This window comes from Chrysemys picta, chromosome 6 (genome assembly GCF_011386835.1).
Source record: "Chrysemys picta bellii isolate R12L10 chromosome 6, ASM1138683v2, whole genome shotgun sequence".
NCBI lineage: Eukaryota > Metazoa > Chordata > Testudines > Emydidae > Chrysemys > Chrysemys picta.
In genome coordinates, this window is record NC_088796.1 from 48,775,738 (window position 1) to 48,790,470 (window position 14,733).

Sequence of the window (14,733 nt, forward strand, 5' to 3'; positions counted from 1 at the left end):
TCCCCAGAGATTAAACTTGTAGCCACCAAGGAGAGCCTGATGGTTTGCTACTCTCAGCTGGAAGCTTGACTATGAATAAATTTTTCTCCCGAAAGCATCCAGCCTCCAAGAGTCTTTGTTCTTTGGGGTCGGGGATGGCTGCTCATGTTGCTCCCTGTGGTTGACCGACTCGACCACCAAGGAGTTGGGCGCCGGGTGGGTATACAGCTACTCGTGCCCCTTAGTGGGTACGAAGTACTTGCGCTCCACCTTCTTAGAGATGGGAACCAACGAGGCTGGTGTTTGCCACAGGGCATTTGAAATTTTCGCCACCCCTTCATGGAGCAGCAAGGCCACCCTGCCCAGTGCCGAGGGGGACAACACATTGAACAGGGAGTCTGAGGGCTCTTCCATTTCCTCAGCCTGGAGATGGAGGCTCGCTGCCACCCTTTTTAGTAAGTCTTGATGGGCCCGGTAGTCCTCCTGTGGGACGGAGGGGGGCGGGGCCGCAATCAGCTCTTCCGGACAGGGCGAGGAGGCCGGTGTGGTGCTTTGGGTGTCGGCCAGCACTGGAGGATCCACCACCTGATCAGACTCCGGGCACAGCACCAAGGAAGCGGGGCCCGTCGACTCTTTTCTTGGCAGTCTAGGGTGCTTCTGACGCCCTGGCCACCGAGCGAACCCCCACCAGGGGCTGCGCCGGAGGCCACAGTGCCCACTGGTCCCACTAGGCCAGCCACAACGCACGGTGCCATTGGACTTGCTGAGGCACCAGCGGGGCCAGCCAATGAGGCTGGCTAGCCTGGCCTGTAGACGGGCAAATGTGAGTGGAGGTCGGGCTGGCGTACGACATGCTACTGCCTCCGGACTGGGAGTGGCGGCAGTGCCGGGATCTACATCGACCACAGGACCGCGAGCTCGAGGCAAGTGAATGGCACCGACAGTACTGGCTGCTCCGTGAGCGATCTCGACGAGCGGCCCCGCGACAGCAAGGAGCTGACGATCAACGCCTGGAGCTACGGTGCCTTGGCAGAGACTGAGCAGGATTCCGAGCGGGAATGGCGTTGACGGTCATGCCGTGACCGACTGCGGTACCGCCTTTGAGGCGAGGACCGTTGGCAACATCCGCCACAGTCCCATCTGGGCTCGCTCCATGAAGACTAGCAGTGCTGGGGGTCCCGATCGGATGGCATCCAGACAGTCTGGCTGGCGTCGAGGGCGATCCACATGGACTGAGCCCTGAACGGTCACTGGGTGGTGAGCGGTGTCAGGAATGTTCCCGTGACCGAGACCGGTACCGGGCCGGCAGTGACTACGGTGATCCCAGCGGCGGCTTGCCTCTGGAGCATGGGGCCGGCATCGGCAGCTCTCCCGGCACAGACATGACGTCCTTAGCCACCTGGAGGGCTTCGGGCATAGATGGCACTTGGACATCCGGAAAGGCCTACTCCGAAGGGGCCGGGCTACTCCGCTCCGCATGAGTCGGAGGCCTCGGGCCCGATGGGGACCAAGGACTACCCGACATGGGTCTAGTCTCTGTCCCAGACTTCCCTCAGTGCCGTTGCAAAGAGAGAGTCTTTCCTGTCCTCTTGCTCTGTGGAAGGGGAGCAGTGCCGACTAGTTGAGGGTGCCGGAGGGTCTCTGCACACCAACACTGCAGTGCTGGGTACTGGATCAGAGCGGCGTGCCGGGGTCAGGGCCAGCGCCGACTCTATCAGAATGGCCCGGACCTAATGTCCCTTTCTTTTTTAGTCCGGGGCTTGAACAACTTGCAGATCTTACATCTTCTGCTGATATGGGTTTCTCCCAAGCAGCGCAGACAGTCTGTGTGGGGGTCACTCCTTGGCATAGAACACCTACAGGAGCCGCACAACGTAAATCCCAGGGCATGGGGCATGCCCCGGCCCAGGCTCACTAACTAAACTTCACTGAAAACTGACTACAGGTACTATTGAATGAACAGTTCTGGGGACAAGCTGCAGCAAGGTTGGAGCTGAGCAGTTCCGACGCACCTTCACTGGCGACAAGAAGGAACTGACGGTGGGGGGAGCGTGCAGCTCCCCTTATACCGCGCCAGGCAGGCGCCACTCCAGGGGTCGCAGGGGGTGCTCTCCCCCTACGGGTACTGCTAGGGGAAAAACTTCCCGCACCGGTGCACGTGGCAAGCACACACACCTACACATGAGCAATTACTCGAAGAAGAACAGGAAGCTTATTATAAAACAAATGGGAGGGCACAACATTGCAAAGGAGCTGAGGGAGTAGCATTATGTCTATCTGGGAAAGCTGTAAAAAACAAAAACAAAAGACTTGTTTCATAGGTATCTGCTTGAGATATTATTCAAAGCTATTGGAGGCTGAGGGTTGAAGAAATGACAAGTATTTAAGACAGCCCTTCTTGACAGACCCACAAACAGTAGGATAAAATGTTTTCTTACTCCTTTTTCTTTTCTTTTATCCTTTATAAACTTAAAGAAACAGGCACCTGCTTTTGTGATTCACTCTAAACTACAAAAGTCTCTTAGGAAAAAAATCAGACCTCGTAAGAAAAAGCACAATTTGATAGGCTTTTCTACCTAACCCTAACATGACATGCAACTAACCCAAGGCATTTTAGATTGCATTACCAGGAAATGCAGAAGTTAATTGTTTGATGCTGAAAAATTAAATGTAAACAAAAACAAATTTGTTAATCCCTGAAGCCCACTTTGCACAGGACAAACTGCAGCTGACAAACTCTTAAAGTGGCCCAAAAGTATTGTTAAAGAAAGCTCGTAAGGCTTTTCAACAGTATGAAAGACAAGATTATCTTGTATAAACAAGATGATTTTAAGTCAGGTTAAGTAGAGTTAACAAAAACTGGAAACCTTTTTTCCCCTCCCTCTAACCATACAAAATAAAAAAAGTAGTTGTATATTTTTAGGCAAAAGAATCTCATTTTCTGTAATTAAAAATAGTTTTTAATTTAAGTTTAAAAGTTTGATAGTTTATTGTATTATACAAATATTGGTTCTTCCAGACATAGCCAAATTCTACTGGGCATGACCTTTAAGCATCTTTAAAGTTTGTTCTGCCCCCTCAGTAAACAAACTTTCAACACTGCTAAAATTGCAAATTTGAAATATTTACAAGTGTACATATATTTTTAAAAAAATCTATTCACAAGTTTTTGCTTTGGCGAGGTTTTATCTAAAATCCAAACTCATACATTAAGACTCTCATATTGGAACTCGGTAATTTTCTTTTTTCTCCATAAACACAATAAACCAAAGTAAAAAGGTATGCGGGACAGGGAAAGGAGTGGAGAGAGAGTCAGAAGAGAAGTGAAGGAGCCATAAAAGATAGGCTTTACATTTTCTATTAAATTAGAAACATTACCTTACAGAACATGTCTCGGAGATCATCTTTTGGGCTAATCCACGATGCAACAGCATCACAAAAAAATATAAAGTCCTATAAGATTAAACATTACATAAGTTAGAAACTCCATATTTGCATCATTCCAATTCATAAATTAAGGAAATCAATAACACTGATCTCTTAATTTGTAAATGTTGCAGGAACCTCAACTTCAATCCACACATGCTTCTATTATATTTTAGATTTATTTTCAAGTGAGTATAGTATTTGTATAAGGTGCAGTATGAAAGCCCTTAAGATTGAATGCCTCTATTAAAAGAGCTAACTGGGTAAATTTTTCCCAGATACACTTGCCCAACTAAATGCACTGCACTGGAAAGAACAAAAGAGCAGGGAAATCTTTCAGAGAAAAGACAGACTACTGCAAACTTACAGATATAATACATCTCCCCTTGCTCAAAACACCTCCCACCCCCTCCAAGGCTGCAGTACTCCTCTCAGGAGAGCCAGGGTAAAGTCAATACAGCCCAAATTAAGTTTTTCTAACCCACAAGTGTCATAATGTCATAATCCAACCTTCCCCCCGCAAATCATGCATCCTGGGTTCATCTGCTCTGGTAGGTTATTCCTCTGCCCAGCCATTAAACCGTATTCCCTTTCACGTTAAGTTAAAATATACATCTGACATTTCAGGAATATCTATATAAAAATGTTAAATAAAGAAAACTTTTTTTCCCCCTTCACCTCTTTTGAAACTGTGTGTTAACATGAGTCTTCAAAAATCACAATTAACGAAGCACAATGGAGGGCAGGAGAGATGGAAGTATTATGTAGAGAATAAGGCAAAAGTGGAATGAAGTGAAGGAGCCAAAATGGAACAGCCAGGCAACTTAGTAAATTTTCATGTCAGGCCTCAAATTCCAGATCAATTATTATAGTTATATGGTAAATAACTACAGGCTCCATTTATAATCCATAGGGTAAATCAATGTCAGTATAGATCGAAGACTAAAAGTGAAAAATTAGCATTTTAAAAGTTTAACAATAAATTTGCCTTTTCTTCCAGCTGCTTGTAACAATGTTCTCCTGAGTGCCCTTCCCCTTCAATTCCCAAAATTTTGCTTCAGTGGACTTTAGATTCCATCCAACTCACATGACTGACAGGCTACAACTACAAAAATTTCATCATCCAAAGTTTTTATATTTAATTTACTGTATACCCAACCATCTATCAGATAACGACTAAATCTTCTGCAGCAAAAATGTAAAAGTAGGTTGTCTTTCAGAAATGGTTTATGACTAAGGCTACGATTTTGTCATGGATATTTTTAGTAACAGTCAGGGGCAGGTCACAGGCAATAAAGAAAAAAAATCACGGAACCCGTAACTTGTCCCTGACTGTTACTAAAAACATCCATGACAAGATGAGGCGGGAGGAGGGTCCAGCACCCTGCCCCCCACCTCCCACCACCGCTGGGAGCTGCATTGCCCAGTGGCTGAGCAGTTCTGGAGACCCTCTGCTGCCGGTGGTTGGGAGCTGCGGGGGTGAGGAGTTGCTTGCAGTGACTGAGCGGCTGCTTTGGGGTCCCCTGCCAGCGATGGCTGGGGAGCTGTAGGAGAACCCCACCACCCATGGCTGCTGAGCAGCTCTGGGGTCCCTCTGCTGCCAGTAAGTGGGAGCTGGGGGAAGGGGGAGGAAGCGTGCAGCAGCGGCTGGGCAACTCAGGGGTCACCAGAGGCGGCTGCTCAGTTGCAGGGGGCCCAGCAGCTGCGGGAGAGTTCCCCGCCACCAGCGGAGGCTGGGCCGCTGCAGTGTCCCCAATGTCACAGAGATCGCTGGAAGTCACGGATTCATAGAATCATAGAATATCAGAGTTGGAAGGGACCTCAGGGGGTCATCTAGTCCAACCCCCTGCTTGAAGCAGGACCAAGCCCCAGACAGATTTTTGCCCCAGATCCCTAAATGGCCCCTTCAAGGATTGAATTCTCAACCCTGGGGTTAGCAGGCCAATGCTCAAACCACTAAGCTATCCCTCTCCCCCTAACTTCCACGACCTCCATGACAATCAGCCTTATTTATGATGTACGTAAAAAACAGGACTACAAACTTTTTCCAGAGTATCATTAACTTATGTACCAGTCTTCACTAAAGACTCAGTCCTGCATTCATCACAAGGGATTAAACTAAATGAAATTTCATTATCCTTAAAAGATTTTACTGACCCTGATTAGCAGTGATTAAAATAAATTCCTTTAAAAATATGTGTTTGATATAGTTACGTGCATCCAAAAAAGCAGAACTGATTAGAAAAAACAGATTTTCTATCCCACAAAAGTTTTCAAGATTCTAGAGAAAAAAAGGCCTCAAATGGGATAAAAAGCCAAAATTTCAGAGGTTATTTTTCTGTTTCAGGTCAATGGAAACATTTTCTTTCTATACATTTGAATTTTTAATATGAAAGTAAAACAAAGTAATTTCCAAACCAAAATACCCCCAAAATCTTTGTTCCTAAAGTGTCAAAAAGGGTGTTTTTACTTTCAAGGCTTTTCCAATTTTTTTTTTTTAAATAGATACAAGTTAGCCAAAAATTTCAATTTAGTCAAAACTGCATTTTCCAACAGAAAACTGCTTTGACTAAAATTTTTCCATTTGTTCTACCAAAAAAGTCATGATAGTCATATAGTAAATGAAGTTTATCATGGATCTTTTGCTGCCTCACCTGTACTCTGTCCACTACACCTACTCAACTCTGCGCAGCTTTCAAACAGCTACCTTAAGAGAAATGTGTAACCCCTCATCCGCCCAGCAAAAGGTTACAATAGAATAAGAAACAGCAAAGGAAACAGTCTTAGACCCTTGACAGGTTAGTTTTAAGGAGCAGTGGTCTTGCAAATCATATTGGCTAATAATGGTATATCACCCTGCTGGTAAACTGGAAGTCGTCCCTCACCAACATTATAAGAAATTTTTTTTAAAAGTGCTTCAGTCCCATCTGAAAGACTCAGCACTTAGGTTCTTCTATGCACATTTTCATAAAGTCACTTATGGTACCTGAGCACCTAGCAGGTTCCACTGAAGTCAAAGGAAGATGCTGGGTGCTCAGCATGTTTGAAAATCTGGCCAGTTCCTTAGGTGCTTATATATCAACTTTTTTGAATCACAGCCTTTGTTTCTAGCCCTGGAAGATGACACATTGAGATTTAAAAGTCATGCCAATATGCATTTTAAAGTGCTACTTTAAAGGTTTCTGTAATATAACATCTCCCAACATGAAATCTGTATATTTTGATCTACTACTTAGCTAACTTGGCTTTAGAGGCACAGAGAGAGATTAAAATGCATCCATAACATTTTTTCAATTCAGACCTTTCTAGAAGGTTTTTCTGTAAAATGTGAGGCTAACTGAATGCATTATAGATTCTGTTGGCACTGATTTATGATGATTTGTGGAACTCATTCATGACTTCAGTACTTGCAAATTACAGTCATAACAAACGTAAGCCAGTAAAACCTTTATGCTGCACTATAAAGGTTACAAAACAACACAACATAATGCAATGTTTTCTATCAGAAGATCTGGAAGCACTTAACACAAATTAAACCTCACAGCACATACCCTGAGGCAGGTATGGCAAATATTACCCCCATTTGACAAAGGAGGAATCTAAAACACTGAGAGATTAAGCTCCTTGAACAGCAGACAAGAGATCTGTCAGAATCAGACTACACTCCAGGTCTGACTCTCAGTCTTTTACTCTAACCCACACATTATGCACCTTCTAAATAAAAGGAACACTAGGATGAAGTGTGATTAAAGAAAAACTGCAGAGTAATTAAAAGCTATTCTAACACTGCAAATTAAAAGAAATGAACCAGCAACAAATTTGATTTTTTATCTGAAATAGTAATTATAGTATAACCCGCAATGTCGTTGCTGAGATACTGAAACCACGACAAAACTTAGTAAAAACAAAAATGTTAAAAGAATCATTTTTGATCATTGTAGAATACCTTTAAAATATGGTGGGTAGAGGCAGTCATTTATTAGATATGTTACTATGTTCTTTATGCCCGAAACAAAATAGAGATCTGAAGTGAATACTGTAGACTCACGATTATAAAATGAAGCATACCAAACAATCATTCTTAAAGGGAACAAGCCCTGCAAAGATGTGACACACCATGCAATTTATGTTAACATTTAATTGGTGTCTGAAGTCACTAGTTCACATTAGACATGTTATATTTCAAATATATTTTGCATATATATACTATTATACAATTACATTCGTCAACTGTCATCTTTTCAGATTTTGAAGCTGTTTTGAAGAGAAATTAACGAGAGACTGAAATGAATGATTGAAAGAAAGACTAATTTTTGTCAAGACAGTACAGTTTCAGGATGTACAGACTAACAATAACACATTTTTGAATAGTTACATAGACATTCATTTTTCCATTTGTACAAAGTACATTTTTGGTTAAGTTAGTTTGAAATAAGTTTACATCTTTTGAACTTTAAGTTACGGTTTGAACACTTTGAAGTGATGTTGAGATTTAGAAAGAAAATAATATTTTTAATTGGACAAGAAAACAGCTGCGATATGATACAACCACTTTGTGAACATATTACTTTTTGGCAAGGAGTGCAATAAAATATCTAAAATTAACTCTGTGTCTTCAATATTTCCATTTCAATTAGAGTAACCACAGGAGGAAAAAAACCAAACTGAGTCAGATCCTCAGCTGATGTAAATGGTTTAATCCTCTTGAAATCAGTGGAGATACACCACTTTACACCAGCTATTGTTCTTTAACAGTTACTACCAATTGCACTAATATGTGCTTAACTTCTTTTACAGCATTCAAATTAAGCTTTAACTGTTATTGCTACTCAATTTTAGGATGAGCCTGTCAGAACAAAAATCAAATGTCTATGCAAATATCTTACTTGGACTACTCCACTAGGGTTGACTGTGATCATGGTACAAATCCCACGGAAAGCAGAATCCTTTTCCTCATTGTCCCTTATGTTCCGCAGAGAGGTACACCTAGTAAATTGGAGAACCAGGCTATTAGGCAACAGAATCAGTTTTTATTTAATTTAATTAACTAGTTTGACAGTATTTGATGGAGTAAGAGTCACACTGAGGAGATATTCCTAGAATAGTTTTCAAAACACTTCAAATAAAGATTTCAGAGTCTCTTTTCATGTGCAATTTATCTGCATTTAGCTTCAGAAGTTAGATATGATGAAACTTCTACATTTTGTAGAATTCTGAATTTTAAATGCTGCACCATGTACAATTATGATTTCTAAAAAGTGACCTGTATTCCATTAAATACCACTAAAATGTTTATCCACAGTACTGATAAGAGCTATTGTAAGAAAAACAGACTATACTGCCACAGTATGAAGTATATCAGATACCACTTACAGAACAGTTATTTAACTTTTACAGAAGCAAGCAAACTATTTCATACATAACAAATCTATAAACATGTATTCGTTACAGCAATTCAAGTCTCAGACTGAATTTTTTTAAAGTAATGTAATGCATAGTTTAACTTTTACAGTACTTGCATGCATCATATTATCATTCTGATGGATTTTAAAATGCTCTTTCATAATCAAGCTTATTAACACAGCAAGCATGTGACAATCTTATCCCATGCATCAATTAGTCGTTAGCCACAACATAAAATGTACATGACGGTGCTACTAAAAACTCACAAACCTGATAGGACAAGATTAGTCACATGGTTGGCAATGATTAAGGATTGTGATTTTGTAACCAACTGAAAATATATCTAAAAGTGAGATAGAGAGAAGAAAGAAAGAAAGTGAAGAAAAATGAATTAAAAAAAAAGATTGAATAATACACACCAGGGTCTTATAAACTGCTGTAGCATGGGGGCCACCTCTTGAGGACAAACGTAACCAAGACGACCAATTGTTATTGCTAAGGTAACGCAATCACGGTTATACACCACCAAACGCCAACCAAGACATGAGCAAATGAGGGGGAAGGAGAAAAAATAAAGAAAAAACAACAAATAACTCAGAAACAGAAACCAACAGAATCTGTGTATGATAATAAACATAAGATTTCACTAGTGCTGTTTATTACCACCCCCTAAAATAAGGGGCAGCAACATATATGGTATACTCTTGGGGGTTTAAAAAAACAAAACCAAAAAAAAAACTAAAAAAAAAAAAAAGGAATTAAGTAAATGAGAGAACACCAAAAACAATTTAAATTCCAAAGGCTATTTGAACAGAGATATTGACTTTGCCCTCTTCATATTTAGCTCTGCAATCTTATTATTTAGAAGTCAGTGATAAACTAGCTCCTCACAGGTATTATTTCTAATGTTCTTGATACAAAGGCACTAAGCATTTTCAATTTATAATATCAGCTGAATATACTATAAGTAATTTAAGAGTTACTTTGTTTTATGCTCGCACTATTTGAATTTCAAAATTAAAGTTTGCATTAGATTACAATGTTAAAATTAAACCGAGAATATGGTTACTTTGAATATGCTCTTTTGTCTACAACTAAAATATTAATATACAATCACTTATCTTGCTAAAGACTTCATATATACAATTTCTTCATGATTTTTAGCAACAATTTTTTTTCTAAATTAACTCTCAGCAGGTAAATAGCTCATTAATATCTATAGAATTTATCATAGTGAAATAGGCACTTTAAATCACATCTACTGAATGCAATAGAATTTCTCTTGGGAGAATCTGACTTCTGGCATAAAGTTGTTAGCACAAAAAGAAGTTTATTCCATTTGTGTATCTGACTAAATAGATAATGTACTGCTTTTATTGTAAGGGGCAGACTGAAAGGTAAGGTGATCACACAAGAATGCTTTATTGGTGTTCACTCAACTCACAGAAGATTAATCTTTCAGAAAAAGGAGAGGGTAGGGAATAATGTTTAAAGATTACTTGAAGCAAACTACATGAATAATACTAAAATCCAGCAGATTCATATGAAGCAGAGAAAGGAAACCTATGTTCAAGAGACATACTATGCAACACTCTAAAACAGGCATTTGTGAGCACTCCCATGAAACATGCAATAAAGCAGGTGATGCTCTCTCCAGTCAAGTTTGGTGTAGGATATGCTAGCTTTCTGAAATTCACTTTGGTCATATGACCAATTATATTAAAGCATATTGGTCACATAATACTTCTGTTTTCCGTATCTGCAATATCCATGGCATGCAACATTTTCAGCTAAATTAATTTTTAAGTGCAGCCTCACAGCAGTGTCAATTTTAATATACATACATAACCTTAGCAGCATTTTTATATCAGGAAGATAGGCAGTTAAATGTTTATATTACAAGATTTTTTTTTAAGCCACATTTGATAAACTCCATTTAATCTTCTATACTGCAGAAGCCTATATAAGGAGAAGTATTTTTTGTGGAGGCTGAACATTGTGCCACCTATCCACTTCCTATGCAATGATTTTTTACTGAGTGTGTCTTAGTTATATTGTTACAGGAGAAAAAGTTAGACAAAAATCACAGTAATACAAAAACACACCAGGAAAATGTAAATATTTTGGTAGCATTTGCTTGCTATGCTAAAGATTAGGGTAAACAGAAAAAATATTCTAGAACACATAATATATAGGGTGATATCCTACATCAAACTTCTTGTAAGTACACCACATTCAACATTTATTTGCAGTTGCATATCTACATTTACATTAACTATTAAAGAGTAAACAACAACAAAATCAGTGTTTGGATGCTTCTATAATATCTGCAACAGTAATAGAGGCAAGCACTTGAGCACTGGACGCATGTCAATTACTAGATCAATTAATAAGAAAAACAGAATTCACTTGTCGATATTACCATCTGGCAGTCTAATTTACATAGCTGCTCAAAAATGGTTTCTTAAATAAAAGCAGTATCTATAACATGCCAAACAACCAGCTAATTCTTCTTAAAGTTCACCTTCCACACTAATTTTGAAAACACTACATTTTAAACATTTAGTTTCCCAAAATACTGCAGATGACACACAAACTAAAACACTTCCAATTTCTCTCTTTTTAACCTCTCATGGTACAGTGCAGTCCTTTACTGGTGACATCAATGTCAATGACATCAGCTTGTGATGTTTGTCTAAGAAGGAGGTTACTTCACCCTGTACAGCAACTAGTTCAAGGTGCATGTCCCTATGGGTACTCCACTTGAGCTGTGCATGCACCTCACGTGCCATTGATAGATTTTCATTAGCAGTGTCCATTCCACCCACACATGCGCTGCTGACAGCCACGTGCCCTGCACCAAGGCTACATCAATCTGAGCAGGCAAAACACCCTCAAATCCTTCTCCACCACTGAGTCTTAGGAGAAACTGAAGCAAGTGGAAGGAGGGCGGGTAGTCTAACACACAGAGGACAACAAATCTCAAAGAACTACAGTTATCACACAGGGTGAGTAATCGCTTTTTTCTTCCTTATGGGTGTTTCACTTTGGGAAATTCCTGAGCAGAATCCCTATGAGGAGGAATAAGCTTTGGAATAGAGTCCAGCACAAAGGAACTGCACTGCCAATTGCTGCATCAGATCTAGAGGCACCGACTAAGGCATAGTGCCTGGAGAAGGTATATACTGAAGATCGTGTAGCAGCTCCACAGATCTCAGATACCAGAACATTAAGTAGAGCCACAGATGTAGATTCTGACCTTGTCAAGTGAGCACTGTAACAAGCTATAATACATCCCAAAATCCATTTTGACAGTCCTTGAGCACAAACAGCAGAAGCTTTGGATCTTTCTGTAAACAAGACGGAACAGCCTAGGAGACGTATGAAATTATTTAGTCCTATCTAGATAGAAGACGAACATCCTCCTGACATTTAGAGTATGGAAGGTGGTCTCCAGGTTGGAATAATGTGGTTTTGGAAAGAAAACTGGTAGGTAAATGATCTGATTCAGAGGACGCTTTAGGAGAAACCTAGAGTGTGGTTCTAAGGAAACTTTGCCCTGGTAGGATACTATGAACAGAGGGTCTGCTATTAAGGCCTCCATCTCTCAGACTCTGCAGGTTGATGTAATAGCCACTAAGAAGGCTGTTTTCATGGACAAATGCAGTAACAAGCAGGTCACCATCAGTTCACAAGGAGATTTCATGAGTCTTAAGAACCAAATTATGGTCCCAAACTGGGGTGGGGACTTTCACCAGTGGGAAGAGATTACCCAGACCTTTCATGAACCTAATGGTTGTAGGGTGAGCAAACAATGAGAACCCCTAAACAATGGTCTGAAAAGGCAGCGCAAAAAAACAGAACTAAGTGATGGGCCTGTTTTCTTTAGTTGCAGCAGATCTTCCAGAACAAGCAGAAGTGAGGCGGATTCAGGGACAGCATTCTGGAATTCATACAAGCGACTAAATCATCTCCACTTTTGAAGGTAAATATTTCTGGTAGAACCTTTCCTACTATTTAATATCTCTTATACTTCTGCTCACCAGACCTACTAACCCTGCAAACTATCAAGGAGCCATGCCTTTGAGTCAGAGAATGCTCAGCTGGAGATGCAGCAGTCAACTGGAGCCCTGGGAGAGAAGCTGAGGAGTGATTGAAAAATTTATCACTGAACAAAGAGCTAGGCGAAACAGGTAAGGAAACCATGCCTGCCTCAACCATACCAGAGCTATTAGGATAATTCTGGTCTTATCCGGTCTGATTTTGTTCACCACTTTGAGAATCAGAGGTGGTAGGGGAAATAATAAAACAGCTTCTTCATCCAAGTGAGAAGGAAGGCTCTCCCCAAGGAATTGTAACCTAACCTTTCCCCTCCTCCTACCCCATCTTTGAACTGAAAAGATGGCATTTTTGTTTGTAGGTGTGGCAATGAGGTCCACCTCTGGAAATCCACAAGTCTGAAATATGCTGACAAGAACTAGGAATCCAGCTCCCATTCTTAGTCTTGGGGGGGAAGCCTGCTCAGAGCATTGGCTCTGACACTTTTCCTACCCTGGAAATATATTGCTGAAATTTGTATGCAACATTTTATACACCATTTCCATAACCTTATTGCTTCTGCACAGAAGGAAGGGGATCTTACTCCTCCCAGCCAATTGGTATCAAACAAGCAGTCCACGTGGTCAGTCATGACTTGGATAGGCCTGTGTCTGATGAGAGGCAGAAAACGAAGACAGGTATTTCTGACCACTCTGAGCTCCAACAGCTTGATACAGAGGGTAGATTCTTGGGGTGACCATCTGTTCTGTACCATTACAGCACCAAGGCGCACACATACCTATCTTAACAGAGATGCATCCATGGTTACGGTTAACCATTGGCATCGGTTGGAGGCAGGGGATTCCCGCCCCTACATTGTGAGGAACTATCCATCAATCTAAGGAGCGTTTTACCTGTTGAGGAACTTACACTTGTTTGACTAGGCTGTCTCTGGCAAGTAAACTGATCTGGGCCGCCCCTGGAAACAGCCAAGGTTTAATCTCACACTCAGTCACAAAAATGCAAACCATCATGTGACCTAGAAGTTCAAGAGAGCTTCTGACTGAAATCTGGGGGCTCCCTTGAATAGTTCTGACAAAGTTTGATAGTGTCGTGAATCTGTCCATGAGAAGGAAGGCCCTGGATGCCAAGAAATCCAGGGATGATACCTCCTATAAATTGTGTATTCTGAAAAGGAGTCAGTCTAGATTTTCCCCATGTGACCCAAAGTCCAAGAACAGAGAAAGTGCTTTCCAGGGGGCTGACAACACTTCTTGGTAGACCGTCCCTTGAGCAACCAGTCAAATACTATGATTGCCTCATGACACAAGCAGGAAGTCACCACTGGGAGAACTTTTGAAAACACTCTCTGAGCTGAGGAGACCCCAAACAGGAGTACCTGTACTTAAAATGATCTAAGATTGGCCTCTGTCCTCCTATTTTCTTTGCACAAGGAAGTACGTTGAGTACAAGTCCCTTCCCCAAAGCTGAGCAGGGACTGGCTCTGCCGCTCCTGAACGAAGAAGGGAGTTTAATCTCCTGTCTTAGTAGGAACGGATGGGAAGGGTCCCTGAAGAGGAGAGAGAAAGGTAATAAGGATGGTGTAGCCCTATATTACTTTCAGCTCCCATTTGTCCAAGATGATATACTCTCCTGCTTGTCAGAAATGGGGGTTAGTCCTCAAATGGGGGGAGGTGGGCAAATCATTGCCTCTCACAGGCTAAAGAGAAGGGAGGGTCTGAACCCTCGACCATCCTCACAAAACTGACACTTTTTACATGGCTAGTAATTATCCTTTAGCAATGGTAGGCTGAAATTGTTCTCTTTAGTCCGAAGGAAAGTGTGGAATAAAGGAGCTAAATTTTGCATAATTTATGAAGTTGCACT

At 41.2% G+C, this 14,733-nt stretch overlaps 1 protein-coding gene across 19 annotated transcripts in view; it reads right to left on the reverse strand.

The window, feature by feature from the left end:
• TNPO1 (transportin 1) overlaps positions 1-14,733 on the reverse strand; it is a 157,555-nt gene that overhangs the window by 17,280 nt on the left and 125,542 nt on the right. For 15 of the 19 annotated variants that reach the window (XM_005288230.5, XM_065599096.1, XM_042855913.2 and 12 more), the window contains 3 exons: positions 9,228-9,303; positions 8,292-8,391; positions 3,358-3,432 (listed from right to left, as the gene is read on the reverse strand). In XM_005288230.5, coding sequence (XP_005288287.2) covers positions 3,358-3,432; positions 8,292-8,391; positions 9,228-9,303 — 251 coding nt within the window. Of the gene's footprint in view, positions 1-3,357; positions 3,433-8,291; positions 8,392-9,227; positions 9,304-14,733 lie in introns of those variants that run through there. The other 4 variants (XR_010602195.1, XR_010602193.1, XR_010602194.1 and 1 more) reach the window with 1 other exon arrangement.